Here is a 15,372-nt window from a genome sequence, read left to right as displayed (position 1 = left end):
CCGTCCACTCCGCCACCCCCTACTTCGGCCTCAAAGACGCCCTCTACGAGGTCAACGGCACCCTCACCGCGTCCCCGGGCCTCGAGCTCATGACCCAAATCCTCGGCGCCCCCGTCACGCCCCGCAGCTGGGCCAACATACTCACCCTCGTCGGCCTCCTCCTCCTCGCCACCGCCGCCGCCGCCCAGCTCGCCCTCCGCCGCCCCAGCAACCGCGCCCGCGCCGCCCGCCTCCGCGGCACCACCGACCCCGGCCTGCGCGGCACCGTCTGGACCGTCCTCCGCGTCTTCCTCACCTACTTCCTCACCCCCGTGGCCGCGTGGTCAACCTACCAGCTCACGGCCGCGGCCTTCCTGCCCCTCTACCACACCGTGCTCACAGCCCTCGTCGTGGCCCTGCTGGTGGCCGCGCTGTGGTGGGGCGTGACGCAGAACTCGCCGCGGAACATGGGCTACCTTCTCCTCGACGCGTCCAAGACGCCGCAGACGCCGGGCAGGTTGTCGCGCAGCCAGGACCGGTACGCCATGGCCATGTTCGCGCTGATGTTCGTCCGCGGCGCGGCGGTGGGCGGGCTGCAGATGGCGGGGGCCGGGGTGGTGCAGGTGCTTGTGCTGGCGGCGTGCGAGGTTGTGCAGCTGCTTGTGATGGGCTTCACGTGGCGGTGCGTGCCGGTTTTGAGGGTCGGCGGGGCGCTGAGCGCGGCGCGGTTGGTTGTTTTGGGGATCTTTGTGGGATTTCTGCCGGGTGTTGTTGGGGAGGTGAGGACGAGGAATGTGCTGGGGTTGGTGGTGCTGGGTGTTCATGCGGTGGTTTTGGTGGGTGTGTTTGTGGTGCCGGGGTTGGTTAGGGTTGGGATTTTGATGGCGAGGACGTGGGATGTGGTGAGGGCGGAGAAGAAAAGTGAGAGGGATGGGCTTGAGGTGAGGATTTTGAACTGCGCTGGATATGGACTGTGCTAACTTGTGTAGGAGTATCGTCTTCGTCGACTTGATACAGGAATCGTTCCCGAAACACATCCCGATTCTATTGTCGTATCCGAACGCCCACGATGCCCATCGAGTCTCCTCATGTCTCCCATCTCAACCGCGCCTCTCCGGAAGAGCGTGAGGGATGACGAGGCAAGTTTCAGGGGACATAGACTTTCGTTATCCATTTCGAGCAACGAGTCTTCTGGGAGCTCTGTTGGAGAGGAGAGACATTCCGAGGAAGTCGGAGGGGAGGTTGAGGATCTAGGCTCGCCGGGCTTTGTGTATGAGGCGAGGGTTGAGAAGAGGTTCTCTAGGGCTTCGGTGTTGAATTACTCCAGGCCCTTGGATGGACAGCCGCAGACTCCTTGAGGTTGAACTGTTGGGTGATCACCTGAGTTATTCAGGGCCAGAACTCGTAACTTATCATTCTTGAAGTTTTCTCGGGCGGACTATATGCTACCGCCGTGCTTAAGTCGTGCGTCAAGAACCAAATGATTAAGCACACAGAATTCGCCATGGTTTCAATGGGCTATGTCTACAAGTTTCGGATTCCGAAAGAAAACGACACGAAGCTGAAAAGGTGGGGGGTAGTGATCGATGAGATGGGAAAGCATTGACGTCAATGAATACTATTATCAAAGACGAAGAAGGTTCTTTAAGATAGCTATGGCTCTGTAGTTATCCATGCCTGAAAACCAAAACTTAGGTATGGTCCCTTTCACATACCAAAATTCTTAGGGTCGTCGCATAATATTTTTTCTCGTCGTCGAACCAATTGTCATCGCCCCGGTTCTCCAAAGCCTCCTGTCGAGCGCCCACGTCTTCCAGCTCACTCACGAAGCTAAACACATCATCGTCGCAACCGGGATCATCTTCGGCGTCGTAACCACAAAATTGAGAGGCATAATGCTCAGGCATGGCGTAGTACCTACAGCCAGCCGCGTGAAAGACTAGCTGCTCATTTTTTCACGATCTATAGCGCCTAAAAACCATTTCCGTCATGTGTTCGTCGAGAACCGTGCTCTTGCGTCGAAGACGATGGTCCACGAGCCATACCGTCGGGTTCGAGAAATAGTACATTTCTCGTGTAGCCTCAACCAAACAGTCGTACATCTCCCAACGAAGATCGTCCAACGCGTCTTCTTCGGTGTGCTCTTCAAAGTTCATACTGCGCTCCCGCCCCAACCGATATCTTCCAAGCTCCTCAAGGCTCCACGATGGATCAAAGTCCATGGCGACGTGGCGGATCCCACCGAAGCCGAACTACGGAGACGAAAAAGGCATGTATCGAATTAACGTCCTCCAATCCGCTCGGGTTTCCTGCGGTGAGAGATGTATGAGATCGTGCCCGGGTAAGATAGTCAAAGATTGGGTTCTCCCGTCGGACTCAACATTGAAGGTTGCCGGCATTTGCTCATTTTTCGAGCCGCTAGTTATTATCGAAGCATAAAGATCTATCTGATTGTTGTCGTAATGCTTGCGTCGTCTTTTCCGAAGGCCGAGCCATTCCTCCGGCCTGTAGCGTCGATACATCGCCGAGCGCGACTCTTTGCATGCGGTCCAAAGTCCTGCATCGATAGCATAGGTCGACCGGTTGGCGTCGTACCAGGACGGGCAAGATGTCTCGTTTCCTACTAAGGGGGCTGCAAGAATTTGGTTCTGATTCTCTGAGGTCCGGCTGATGGTGTGTCGTTTGAATGCTTCTGGAATCAGTCTGGTGTTTTCCCACGCGTCCAAAGCTGAGAAGTATTGGACTCCGCGGGCGCCGATGGGACGTGTTGAGAAGTCCCAGATCTGATCTCGAATCTCGCCCGGGAGGAGGGAAAAGGAAGAGAAACTTCCTCCAGCCATGTCTGCTGTGGAGATTTTGATATCCTTCCCGATGGTGTTATGGCGTTTGAGGTCAGAATCGTTGGTTCACCTTATGTGCTAATCGGTTCAATGAATCTTTGCGATAAGTGATGGTTCGAAATTCGATGTCAACGTCGCTGAAGAACGAAAGAAGATTTTGACCACAACAGCAAATTACAAGTATTAGAAAAGAAAAGAAAAAGTAAGCAGAAAATTATCTGAAGCTCATAAATATTCTGGAACCCTTTTGATATGTTGTTTCGTTTTAACACACTTTCTTTTTTCTTTTTAAGGTTCGTGTTGCGCACTCGCAAGGTAGCTGAAGAACCTTTCCAAAGTAGATTGGTAGCCCTGCGCCCTAGGCAGTAAACATCCGATTGCTTTTCCTTATTACTTGGACCGAAGAGGTAATTCCCGGTGGCTAAATGTCTTCGGCCGTCCTACTCAGATCGCGGATGTGAGTTCTTCTACCAACTTCTGTGACAGCACTAATACACCCGAGAGCACACCAAAGCGTCCTTTCGTCGAGGAATCGATTACTCATTCATCGGTTGCTATCCACAACATCTTGAAGTCTTTTGGAAAAAATAGTGGAAGGTCAGTGAAGGCCCTCACGACACAGAAGGTGTGAGGCCAGAGTTTTCGGTTGGATCGTAGGCTGTTGTAACTTCTCCCGCTTTGCCGGAGTAAACATCGAAGGAGATGTGCGAGCTAAAACATGTACATCTTCTGCAGGACAACACCATACGCTTCTAGTACGAAAATGACATTAATTCAAAGCATGCAGCATAGCTCGATTATTAATTCGGAAGCTATTCGCACCTCATGCCGGCTAGTAATTAGAAGTTACTAGTTAGCTATAATAACTTCTGCATTATACTATTTAGTCCTCTAGTTTGAAGTGCTAAGGAGCGTGCTAATAATCATAGCTAAAAGAGTGCAAGGCTAGGGAGAGGATTAGCATATCTTGGTTGATTAATATTCAACCCACTATATCCTTATAAGTATTATCCTCTTTGCTATCCCCTCTGTTATCCCCTCTGTTATCCCCTCTGTCATTCTCTATATCGTCCTTTCATCGTGTTTAAGGGGATCCTGCTTGTGATGGTTGCGGTACCAACGGCCTCAATGTCGTCAACTTGGCCTGCATGTAGTCCCTGCCACCCCCGAGCAATCTTTTCATCGGATGGTGAGCTCTATGTCGATCTCCAAATACAACGACACCATCTTTCGTGACTGGAGCTTTTGGTACAGGTTTGGTTTTTGTTTTCAACTGTCCGGTCGATATGTGTTGAAGAATCTGACATGACGGGCTTTTCTCCCATATCGATGTATGCCCTGGGCCGTGACACGTATTCCATGGATTGGCAGTACACTGCCACATTGTCTTGCTATCGCCCAGTGGGCAACTGCCTTCCACAATTCCATCGACAGTGCCACCGCTTCGGGCTCTGAAAGCAAGTGCGTCCAGGCAACGCATGTGCGCCGCGAGATAGAATCCATTCTCTGGAAGAGTGGAGCAATTAGAACAGGCGTTTCCAGGTTTGAAGACTGGCATGATTGCCTTTCCGAGGCCAGCGCAGACTCCCATTACATCAACGCTTTTCACAATTTCCTGCCATGAGCCTGCGACTGATCCTGAGACGCATACTTTGCTCAAGGGTGTACCCGTCATGGGTGGTTCGATAATTGACATGAGTTCTGTGGCAAATATGAACCCTCGCTTTGGCTCCTCTCTGATGTTGACGGCTTCCGCAAAGCCTGAGTGGATGCCTCATGGCCATTGCAAGAAGGCTTAGCGAATGGTATCGGATTCGGCGTAGTGTGCTCCGTGCTGGTGTTTTCAAAGTATCTGTGGCAGAGGTGCAGAATCAAACTGAGATATGGCACAAGCCAGGCTTGCTCTGTAGCAGAATCGATTACCAATGCTACCTTTCGTCTGCATTCCGCGAGTGTCGATCTGTAACTATCCGTAGGAGTATATCTTCGGACGTTGGAACGTTTGCTGTATGTTTTCACGCCTTGAAACCCAAGGCTGATGGGAGCAAAACTGAAAGACATCTGCAACGCGCCTTCGTACCCTTCTGAGTGCAGGGTCTCTCGACATTGTTCGCTTCCGCTCCAAGAGATCTGTTCTTGTCTCTCAAGTAATTCGCGGGTACCAAGCATGACGTGCGCGACTTCGAACCATCCGATAAAACACCTGGCTTCTCGAAACTGAGAAGGATGTTGAAGTTTCGTCCATTCTTTTTGAGTTGCCTTGAGCAAAGAGAGTTGTACGAAGCTTGCTGCGGAGTCTTCCATAATCTCGAAATGCCACTGAAAGCTGTCTGCTTCTTTGTTCCAATCAACAGGGATCAGAGCTGTCTTGTACCCAAGTAGAACCAAGCCTCCATTGAGCGAGTAGTAGTTCTCCACAGATGCCAGATCGACCATCATTTCAAACGACATCTCGATGCCCTTACCCCACTGACGACAGAGAGGTCTCCAAGCAACCACGCCACTTTTGAACAACGTTGTCCAGCAAGTGGATTCATCTGACGTATTGGGCGACCATTTCTCCAGAGGATGCAAGTTGAAGCGAAAGTTTGAAAAACCGGTTCCTACCTGCGAAGTGGCCGATCTGAAGATACCCCCATTACTTGTGGATAATTGTGGCGGAATCGGTCTCATGGCTGAACAAATCCAACCAATTGCATCGACCAGGTTGCGTCTCTCATGATTCAGTAGGGATCCCGTGACACAAAAGTCAACAGAGTGCCCGGTAATGTTCGTAATCTCAAATTCCAACCCATCTTCGGTTTGAAGAATATGGGCCTTTTTGGGCTGTGGTCCTCCAGTCCTTTCCGAGGATAGAGCTAGTTCCACTGCCATGCTCACGGCTCGAAGAGCACTACGCCCGATTTCGCGCCACTGGTCAGTGACACCGTCGAGACAGGTAGCACACTGAAAACCATCCTCATTTCCAGTAATGATGATAAAGCTGGACAAGAAGTCCAGAACATTGAATTCCAACGGCTCTGCAGGTAACTCATCGTTGTCCACACATAACTTGGGGATCTCCCACTCGCAAGTAATAGTGATGGCAATGTCATCATAATTCTTATCGTTTTGAGCAGTAGAAGTTTCCTGCGAGATGACCTCTGAATTTATAGCCGTATTGTGAACTTGGCCCTGATCTTGTTCGTTTAGAGCAGGCTTTTTTGGCTTATTTCTGCTGCTAGACAGAGTTTGGTTGTGTCTTCTAGCCTTTGAATCAGAAAGATAAGAACTGTAATTTTCTGAATAGGAACTCAGTTCCCCGCCCCTGTGCACTTGTGGGTAATCATCGTCGAGGCCGAGGTCGAGAAGCTGGGGATAATATGTTTGTTGCAGGTTGCCACTCCGAGGAAAGTAACTGTTGGCTCTGCTTACAGCCGCAGAAGCATTGGCAATGGAGTTGCTCTCCCGATGCGTGTAAGCATGGCTTGGGTACATCTGTGCATATTCGATACGACTCTGACGACTCTGACGTATCTCAGAAGTTTGGGGGCCCGAGACGCTTTTGATCCACGCCATCATAAGCTTTCTTATCGACTTTCAATACATGTTTTACATACCTAGAGTGCCCCCCAAAAGTGCTAGAGGAGCCATGATCTACTGATTGTTGTGAGTGGAAACTGGCCTATCGTGAGGTTCGCGTTAGTGAGAAGCTAGCAACGAGGGCGATGTATAACTAACACTTCCTGTTCTGTTGTTATTGGGGTCCTTTCCCGACTTTGATTCGGATCGGGCGGCATCACGCTCATCGTTCGGGCTGCGATCCTCATCCATCTAGCTCCCAGGATTGTGTGTGCTGTGGGTGGCGTCGTAGTCAAAGCCGTGGTGACTGCTGAAGGACAACACCTATTCACTCTATTCTGTTAGACGTTTGGCTCGCCAGGGGACCCTATAACCTGCTTTAACCTAAACTACTTTGATCTTCATAAGAGATTGGCTCAAATACAGATGGAAGTCTGTATCCACTTCAGCTCAGAGAAGTCTCTCGACTTTCAATTGAGGTTTTGGCCTTGGCGCGAAAATGGAGTCAAATTGTCAGCACAGCCTGAATGGCTGAAAATTGTTGTCACTGCCAAGCTGAAAGTGTGTGGTGGTGTGTCAGCCTTAAATCAGGCTACCTGACACCGGTACGCCGCGGGCTTTCTGCATCCATGTGAACGCCTGCACTCAAGCTTGAACCTATCTGATGCTCACAGTAATCCGTTGTAATTTTGTGGGCAAGGGTCAATCATCCTTTGGTCAATCGGCTCAAGGCATGTTCATTGGCCTTTCTCACTAGTGCCGGCGCCCTCCGGCGGCGACCTTCTTTGCTGACTAGGCCTGCTTACCTCGGGTCACCCAATCAGATTGCTCTTCAGAACAGTCATGGACCTTCTCCGTGTGCAGCTTCAACGCTGTCTCAGTGCTGCCTAAAATTATTAGTGCAACCTCATGAGAGAAATAGAATCAAACATAATTTCTCGCTAATACATGGGGCATTGTCGCGAGGTCATCAATCATGACGACGACGACGACAATAACAACGACGAAGACTACAACTACGACGACGACGGGGACGACAACAACGATAACAACGACAACGACGACAGCGACGACAGTGACAACGACGAAGACAAAGACAGCGGCGAGGGAGACGACCAGCTACTAATTAGAGGCCATGGACCATCGAACAAAATCGGTTGGCACAACGCTAAGCTGGAACACATTCTTATCGCGGACTTCGACATCCAGTTTAACCTGCGCAGTCTTTTCTGAACAACAGCGCCAAAATGCTCACGGTCTCGATGATGTTCTCCGAGTCGTTAGCGCTCTTAACCTACGACGATACCCGCAAGAGGAGCTCACTGAGGAGGAAGTACTAGGTGAAGGCGAGACCTACGTCGTGAAGAGATGTGCGGTCAAGGGAGGCGACTGTGTCGCCGTCAAGCAGCTTAAGATCAACGATGTATCTGATGACAAGCTATTCCGCCGTAGACTGGGCTCGGTCATTTTCGAGGCTCAGATTATGAGACATCCTCCACTGAGAGCTCACCCTAACCTCCCATCAGCACTCGGATATGGATGGAGCCTTCGCGGAGCATCAGTCATTCCCTACCTCGTCGTCGAATACGCACCTCTTGGGACACTAAGAGAGTACATCAAAACAGCCAAGCCTCGTCTTGCCGACGTAGAGATTCTGCTTGGCGACGTATCTTCGGCCTTGTCGGCGCTGCATACATGTGGCATAGTCCATGGCGATGTCAAGTTGGATAATGCACTGGTCTTCCCGTCCTGGGATCGCCCAACCAAGGCTCTTGCGAAGATAACAGACTTCGGTCACGCAATTATCTTGAATGACACGGCAGGCAGCCAGAGTGACGATGACGAGATCATTAAGTACGGGGGCACTCTTCTGTAAGTCGCACACGGTCATGATTCGGTGCCTGGCTTATAATGGTAATCACAGTTACAACGCTCCTGAGGTCAAGACGCAGGATCTTTTCCCAATAGAACGCAGAGACCTGTTGAAATGCGACATTTGGGCTTTTGGCCTTATGGTGTGGGAAGCCTGCTTGGGCGGCCAGGAGTACACAACTTGGCTCGCAAATCACGGGCATAAACATGTCGAAACGATAGATCGAACTCATATCGATCCATCGAAACTCCCGGACTACGCCAAGCAATGCATGCCCGCCAAACAACTGGGGACCGCCATGTTCATCCGAATCGTTCTCCACAGGACTATCCAAGCAGATCCATCGAAACGAGCTTCAAGCGTAAGGGATCTACCGCTCTACACCAGGTGGACGTGAGTCTTCTAGCCAACGACTTGGGTATTTCTGGCCGCTGATGTATCTAGTGCCGGGGATCTACGCGGCCTTGAAGCTGACTTAGCACTACACTTTGACGTCCCTACTCCAACATACGAGGTAAGCATTCCTGAGCTTTGGTATCTAGAAGGGTGCTTCTTCCTGAGTGGACTACCATCAGTTCTAATGTCCCCATTTGTCTTGTGTTCCTTGCAATTGTCCCTTTTGCCTTTTCTGTCGTTCTTCGTCCCTGCCGTCGTTCTTGTCGTCTCTGTTATCCTTGTAGTCCCTATTGACCTTATCATCTCTGTCGTCGTCCGTCTCGTCCCTGCTCGCCAGGGCAGGGAGAGATATACGCTCACATAGAGCATACAACCCATCCGAATCCGAATCTTGGCCATAAATATGAAGCACATATCTAACTCTTCTCAAGATGTTCCGTCTAGACACAGGCAAAGAGGTTCTCTGGGATCACCAACAGCAAATATTCAAGGGACTTCAACAGACTCACTCCAGCAACCAGGCGAAGGAGAAAGGTCCAATAAGCTGGCAAATTGCGCTTTGCTACTACTTGGGGTTTGGAACAGAGCGAGACTTACAAGAGTCACACAAATTTGCGAAGACCGCTCGCTCTGAAGGTCACCCTATTGCCGCAGTCTTTGGTGATCTATTTGAGTCCGAGACAGACGCGGTCATGGAGCCGAGAGACGAATCGTATGTCACAAAACTCTCGGCGTTGGTGCGAGCGCAAGGAGCCTTGGCGGAGGAAATGCCCGCCCTGGCCAAGGCATTTTTTGATGGGGATCCAGCAACCGCCATGAATCTCCTGTCCGAGGGAGCATCCTTAGCCTCTTGCACTTCTGACGGATGCGGTCCATTTCATTGGTTATTCATGGTTCGGGACCCAGCCGCTTTTGAAGACATTACCGAAAAGCTTTCAGGAGAGCTGGCACAGCGTCTAGTCAATGTCCCCGCAAGTACAATTCGCGAAGCTCATCTACAATGGCCTACCCAGCTGCTGGGAACTCCACTCGCATTCAGCATATCAGTCAACTGCCTCCCAGCGGTCAAGGTACTCCTCGCCTTAGGTGCAAGCCCGTTCGCCCATGTCTACAACGAGTCTCAATACCCACCAGAAGACTCCCGTTCCCAATGGGCAGCCCTCCACGTCGCAGCGAAGTATCATTGCAGCGATATCTTGCGTGAACTCATGCGAAGTTCTGAGTCTCAGAACTGGGAAGGCCTCGGGCTACTCGGTTGCGTTCTTGGTCTCTCCACGCCCCTCGAGCGGCTTGCCATGCACGGTTCGAGTCGCGCTAGTAGGCTAGACGAGACGATCATGCTCATCAAAGACAAACAGTCTCTGAATATGCATGATTCAGATGGAAGGACAGCCATTATGGAGGCCATTGACTTGCAGGATGCGGATGTTGTTGCAGCTCTTCTGCGAGCTGAACCTGGACTTGCAAAGACACCGCTTCGCTCGCCGCACGACCCCAACATTCTCACCTATCCCCTCCACTTTGCTTGTCAACTAGCGGCAAGACGGAATGTTGCTGATGCCCTCTTGATTCCCAAGCTCATCGAGTCGCAAACTCGAGATCTTCAGCCCTCCACAACGCCGTCTCGAGACCATCTAGGAAGAACTGTGCTCCACCTCGCAGTGACTGGAGCCTCAGGTCTCATCACCAAATGGATCCTAGAGAGCCGTCCCGGGCTACTTCATGTAGAGGATAAATGGGGTCGAGCGCCTCTCCATTACTGCGCGTCTTCGGCCAACTGCGATTTGCTTCTAGAAAAGGGAGTAAATATTGACCACACCGATAAGGAAGGACTTTCGCCCCTCCACAGAGCTTGTCTCATGGGCGCTTGTGCAATTACAGAGGGTCTTCTAAAGAAATCGCCGATATTGGATCTAAGGAACAATGTGTACGGGACGCCGTTGCATTGTGCGGTTATTAGCGGATCTGCCGACGTTGTCAACGGGCTTCTCGACGCAGGCGCGCCGATCAACGCGACTGACTTGCGGGGCAATACAGCCGTCCATATCGCTGCCAAGTTAAACCGTTACAGTATTATGCGTAGCCTTCTGGCGAGGGGCGCCGATGTCACTTTGCTCAACTTGAATGGGCAAGATGCGAAGGCTGTTGCTCTTCGTGCAGCAAGTACTGGCAATATTGGCATTCTTAGCATTCTTCGAGACACCCAAGTAGCTAACAAAGGAGACGTTGATTTAGAATTTGGTCAGGAAGATACTGTCCTTCTTGATCGAGAGGGTCAAATTAGAGAGGCACTCGCTCCTGATTTTCTCTGGGATGAAACGTCACTTTCTCTCCAGCAGGCGTACGACACCCTCGACCTTCCGAATAATGCAAAACAGGAACAGGCAGGCGTGAGAGAGGAGACGTATGACGAACGGGTAGAGAGACTACAAAGCCTCGATCAAGCCATTGGAATGATCATCGGACACCATTTCTCTGGTATCCCTCATCATCATTGGGCTAAGAAAGCCGTCGTCAACATCATTTCCATATTCTTCGACGAAATCCTTTGGCAACCTGGTACAATCAACCGAGGAATCGAGATTGTGGCGCGGGCAGCCTACGACTTGGCAACGGTGATGCACTTCTACTACGATGAATCATGGGGAATCCACCACCGCGTGGAGGCATGGGCAGGATACCTCGTCTCACAGAATGGAATCGGGGTACCGCTGCGGCTTGAGGCCATCAGAGTGTATCCCAAAGGTGTCCACCCTCGGCGAAAGACCTATGAGTCATCACAGTACGGCATGATTTCAATCACCAGCAAGGATGATCTCCTTTATGGCTTTGAAGCTAAAATACTCTCTGAGCAAGATCGCCTCGAAGCTGTCTGGAAGTACATGGAAGAAAACGACCCTTCATCATTACCCCTTGACGGAGATGGAAACCCTACTTTCAAAGACAAAGACGAAGATGGCAAGCCCGTCCGTCTTGCAGACGGAATGACTACGAGGCTTCTACGGCTACCTCCTGTCTTCGCGTTTATGGAACAGAAGTTTCCGGTTGCTAAGGTTGAGAAACCTGTTCCGCGCGTCTTCATACCAGAGAAAGAGATCGATGGTTTGGTACTCCTTGATCCTGGGAATCTTTTGCGGCAAGAAACAAACGACGAAGAGCTTGGTAATGAAAAGACAATCGCCGAGCAGACCGGGGCTGAGACAAGTATGATAGTCGACTCGGAGACCAAGGACGATAAAGATGATAGTGAGAAGGATGATAAAGACGACGAGGACGAAAAGAACGAAAGCGACGATGAGAACTGTAGCGACAGTCAGGAAAGCGGAAGCGAGTCACACCTGACGATGCAAGATCAACCGGACTACAGACCCAAATATGAGCCATGCCAGCAAAGCTCGACTTGGTGTAGTCATCTGGAGCAGGCAATCGACTGTATGGTCACTCTTTTCGTCGATAGGAAACCGCGGGAAGTGTTTCCTGCGAGACAGAAGTCAGACATCCAGGCCATGGTGCGGTGGGAAATGAAGACATGGGAGATGGTTATGCCACAGTTTGGAGTCACTCGTTACACATCAACGCTCGAACAGTATTTTCCGCAGCTTTCAGGACAGTCATGGCGGGAAAGCGCGTCTCGTTCCTATCTGGCTTGGAAAGAGAGGTCAAGCCCTGTATTTCGGGATTCGGTCGGAGACGAGCACTGGAACTCTGCAGCAAAGGCGGCTCGGGATGAGTTCTACATCAACTTGTACGCGGCTTGTCACCGCAAGTTGAAGGAAACGTCGAATGAGGGCTTGGAAGCCGATTCAGACAGCAACGAGAACTTATAAGAGGGTTTCGAGACAGCCAAAACCTGGGAACCAACCCAGAAAGCACATGGCAGACACCGCGCCCAGAGTCAGCTGCAGCCTATGACAGCCCACATTGTCTCTTAGTCTCGTATTTGTACAATCTTTACTAGCTAGCTCAATGTCAACATTCTCCTCGGAATCTCGGAGCCGAGATCCCCGCATCAACGTCGTGCGCGATCTGGGGTCGGTGGGGTGAGCTTTCCCCGCTTCCCCACGATGACCTCTGGCGCGCCAATCATGGCCTTCAATCATCTTGACTTGGCTTTGAAAAGGTGACATCCCTTGGCAAGTGGCTTGCCCATGATGCCATGCACCATGACAGGGTCACTTTCTGCACTCAGAAGGATCAGAAGACACTAGCGAGTCCATTCACGTTGACCCGGGCACCATGGCATCGTCATTTTCCGTCTTGTCGGTACAATCTTGTCCGTCCGTGGCAACATACAGCCATGATATAAGAGCGCTATGAGGTGACTCCATGCGCTTGAACAGTCTTTCCATGTCTAAGGTTTCTCTTCCGTCCTCGAAACACAGTAGCCTGTCATCATGGGTCTTCTCTGGAGTGCCACGGCCTTGCTCGCCGCTCGCGCAGCCCACGCTCTTCCGGCAAGCTCGACTTCGAGCGCTTCAACCCTGAACGTGCCGAGAACAGCTGCAGGAGCTTCAATCCCTCACACCAACTCATTCGCCTCATTCTCGTTTGAGCCCGCCTTCTGGGTCGAGTTCTTTGGCAACTCCACGACCCCGAACAACCTCACCTTTGGGCTCCTCGAGCGTATCCACGAACATGGAGGACACCCCGTCATCCGTCCCGGCGGCATCACCATGGACAGCATGATCTTCGATCCGGAAGGCCCCGACTCAGTCCGGACTACCAGCCCCGAAGGCGGCGTGTGGCGGACGACGGTCGGTCCGAACTACTACAAGAGCTGGGACAACTTCCCCGAGGGCACGAAGTTCATCTCGACACTTAACTTCGGCAACGAGAGCTTGGACATTGCGAGGGACCTCGCGGTAGCTTCTACAAAGTACCAGGGCGATAAAATCTCGTACTTTGAGCTGGGCAACGAGCCGACGAACTACGCCTCCACGCGCTGGAACTATTCAACGCAAGCGTACGTCGACCAGTGGAAGGAGTACACCCACGCCATCGACGCCGCCGTCAACGAGACCGGCACCAACAACCTCACCAGCGAGCGCTGGTGGGCGTCCTCCGCGACCACCGACGACTCCGGCCTCGAGGTCCGGCCGATCGCCCTCATCCCAGCCGGCGTCGACTCGGAGCACCAGGTCGGCGTCTACTCGATCCACTCGTACCCCTTCTCGACCTGCGACCCGGCCCGCAACGTGCGCGCCACGATCGAGAACATCCTCAACCACACGGAGCTCGTGCGCTACTGCGACGAGGAGATCTACCCCTCCGCCCGCGCGGCGCTCGACGTCGGCAAGAGCTGGAACATTGGCGAGTTTAACTCCGTCTCGTGCTCCGGCAAGCCCAACGTCACCGACACCTTCGCGCAAGCCCTCTGGGTCGTTGACAGCGAACTCATCTACGCCACCCGCAACGCCTCCGCGACGCACCTCCACATGGGCGCCACGCTGGTGCTCCAGTCCAGCGACCAGAGCAACACCCCCGGCGAGAACGGCAGCCCTGGGTACAGCACGTACTCGATGCTCTACCCGCGCGACAGCCTCAAGCGTGGTCCGGCCCGAGCGCTGCCGTCGTTCCTTGCCCAGCTGTTCATGGCCGAGGCGTTCGCCGTCGAGGGGACCCAGGTCCGCGCTCTCGAGGCGCCTTCTGGCGTCGACTCCGAGAGCTTCGCCGCTTATGCCTTCTACGTTGACGGCGCCATCTCCAAGATTGCCCTCGTCAACTTGAAGCCTTACTACGCCAACTCTACCTCCGACTTCACTGTCAGCGTTGATCTGACTTCTCTTGCGGATGCTGCAAAGGGGGAGAGCATCTATGCGAAGCGCATGACGGCGCCCTATGTGAACACCGGCGACACCAACCTGGCAACATTCGGTGGCCAGTCATTCCCTCAAGGTCAGCCTGTAGGAGATATGGTTATCGAGAAAGTCGACGGTACGGTGGATGTCAGGGGTAGCGAGGCACTCTTGGTGTTCTTCGACGAGAATGTAGTCTACGGACTGTAGAGCTATGACCAGGAAAACACCACTGTAGATCAAATTGAAGACTCTCATGATCAAAATATCCGAACCGTCCACGAGTTTCCTGTAATTTCAACTTCGGGGCGAATCCTGATGTCATCTAGTCGGCTCCTGGCTTTAATGGTGGCGTCGAACCGAAAGAGTCGCTAAAACAGAGACGAAATTTTCCGACAATCAACCTCGCAAACCCTTCATACCTTCCTGATTTCCAACTGCTCACGGCGCCCTTCGCAGAGCGCAGACTTTCACTTTAAGATCTGAAACCTATTGGATATTACCAAGCCTTTCTGGCCGGTTGTTTTTCCTTGAGTACAACTGCGCCATGGAGCAAAGGCCACATCAATCAACCATGCCGCCTAAGAGACGCTTCCCTGCTCCTCAATGCAGTTAGCAAAAGCCACTTTGCGCTGTGTGTCTCGTTTCTGTCGCAGCGTCTTCGCAGAATGGCTCGTCTATGCCCTGCTATTCTATGCGACAACAGGTGTGGTCACCTTCGTCGTCTTTCTTCCTATAGACTGTGTTATCGGTCTGTCTCGTGGAGACTTCAGCAGCGGTCACTTCGTCGACTTCCAGCATTTCGCCTTCCTTATTCCTTTCAACAACTTCATGTTTAGCGCCGTCCCTCTGTCGACCAGGGTTCTTCTTGTCGCACTATGGACGATTACAGCGCGGCCTGCTCTCGCTCTCGCCGGCTGCATCGTTC

The 15,372-nt window shown here is 52.2% G+C and overlaps 3 protein-coding genes across 3 annotated transcripts; all 3 read left to right on the top strand.

The window, feature by feature from the left end:
• Positions 1–36: 36 nt before the first annotated feature.
• COL26b_013426 (uncharacterized protein) lies at positions 37–645 on the top strand (the record flags this gene model as incomplete). Its single annotated transcript, XM_053186042.1, is given in 2 exon segments — positions 37–619; positions 636–645. Coding segments are annotated over 2 exon segments (593 nt in total), but the record flags the coding sequence as incomplete, so codon positions are not given.
• Positions 646–7,328: 6,683 nt separating this feature from the next.
• COL26b_013425 (uncharacterized protein) lies at positions 7,329–8,256 on the top strand (the record flags this gene model as incomplete). Its single annotated transcript, XM_053186041.1, has 2 exons — positions 7,329–7,536; positions 7,604–8,256. The coding sequence occupies 2 exons, from the start codon at positions 7,329–7,331 to the stop codon at positions 8,254–8,256; spliced, it is 861 nt and encodes a 286-aa protein (XP_053030025.1).
• Positions 8,257–13,043: 4,787 nt separating this feature from the next.
• Positions 13,044–14,654, top strand: COL26b_013424 (uncharacterized protein; the record flags this gene model as incomplete). The annotated part of the gene is made up of 1 exon (XM_053186040.1): positions 13,044–14,654. One exon carries the CDS (start codon positions 13,044–13,046, stop codon positions 14,652–14,654), a length of 1,611 nt encoding a protein of 536 aa, XP_053030024.1.
• Positions 14,655–15,372: the final 718 nt, after the last annotated feature.

The sequence above is a fragment of the Colletotrichum chrysophilum genome (genome assembly GCF_026319265.1).
Source record: "Colletotrichum chrysophilum strain AFK26 chromosome Unknown scaffold_229, whole genome shotgun sequence".
NCBI lineage: Eukaryota > Fungi > Ascomycota > Sordariomycetes > Glomerellales > Glomerellaceae > Colletotrichum > Colletotrichum chrysophilum.
This window is presented reverse-complemented; position numbering and strand designations above follow the sequence as displayed.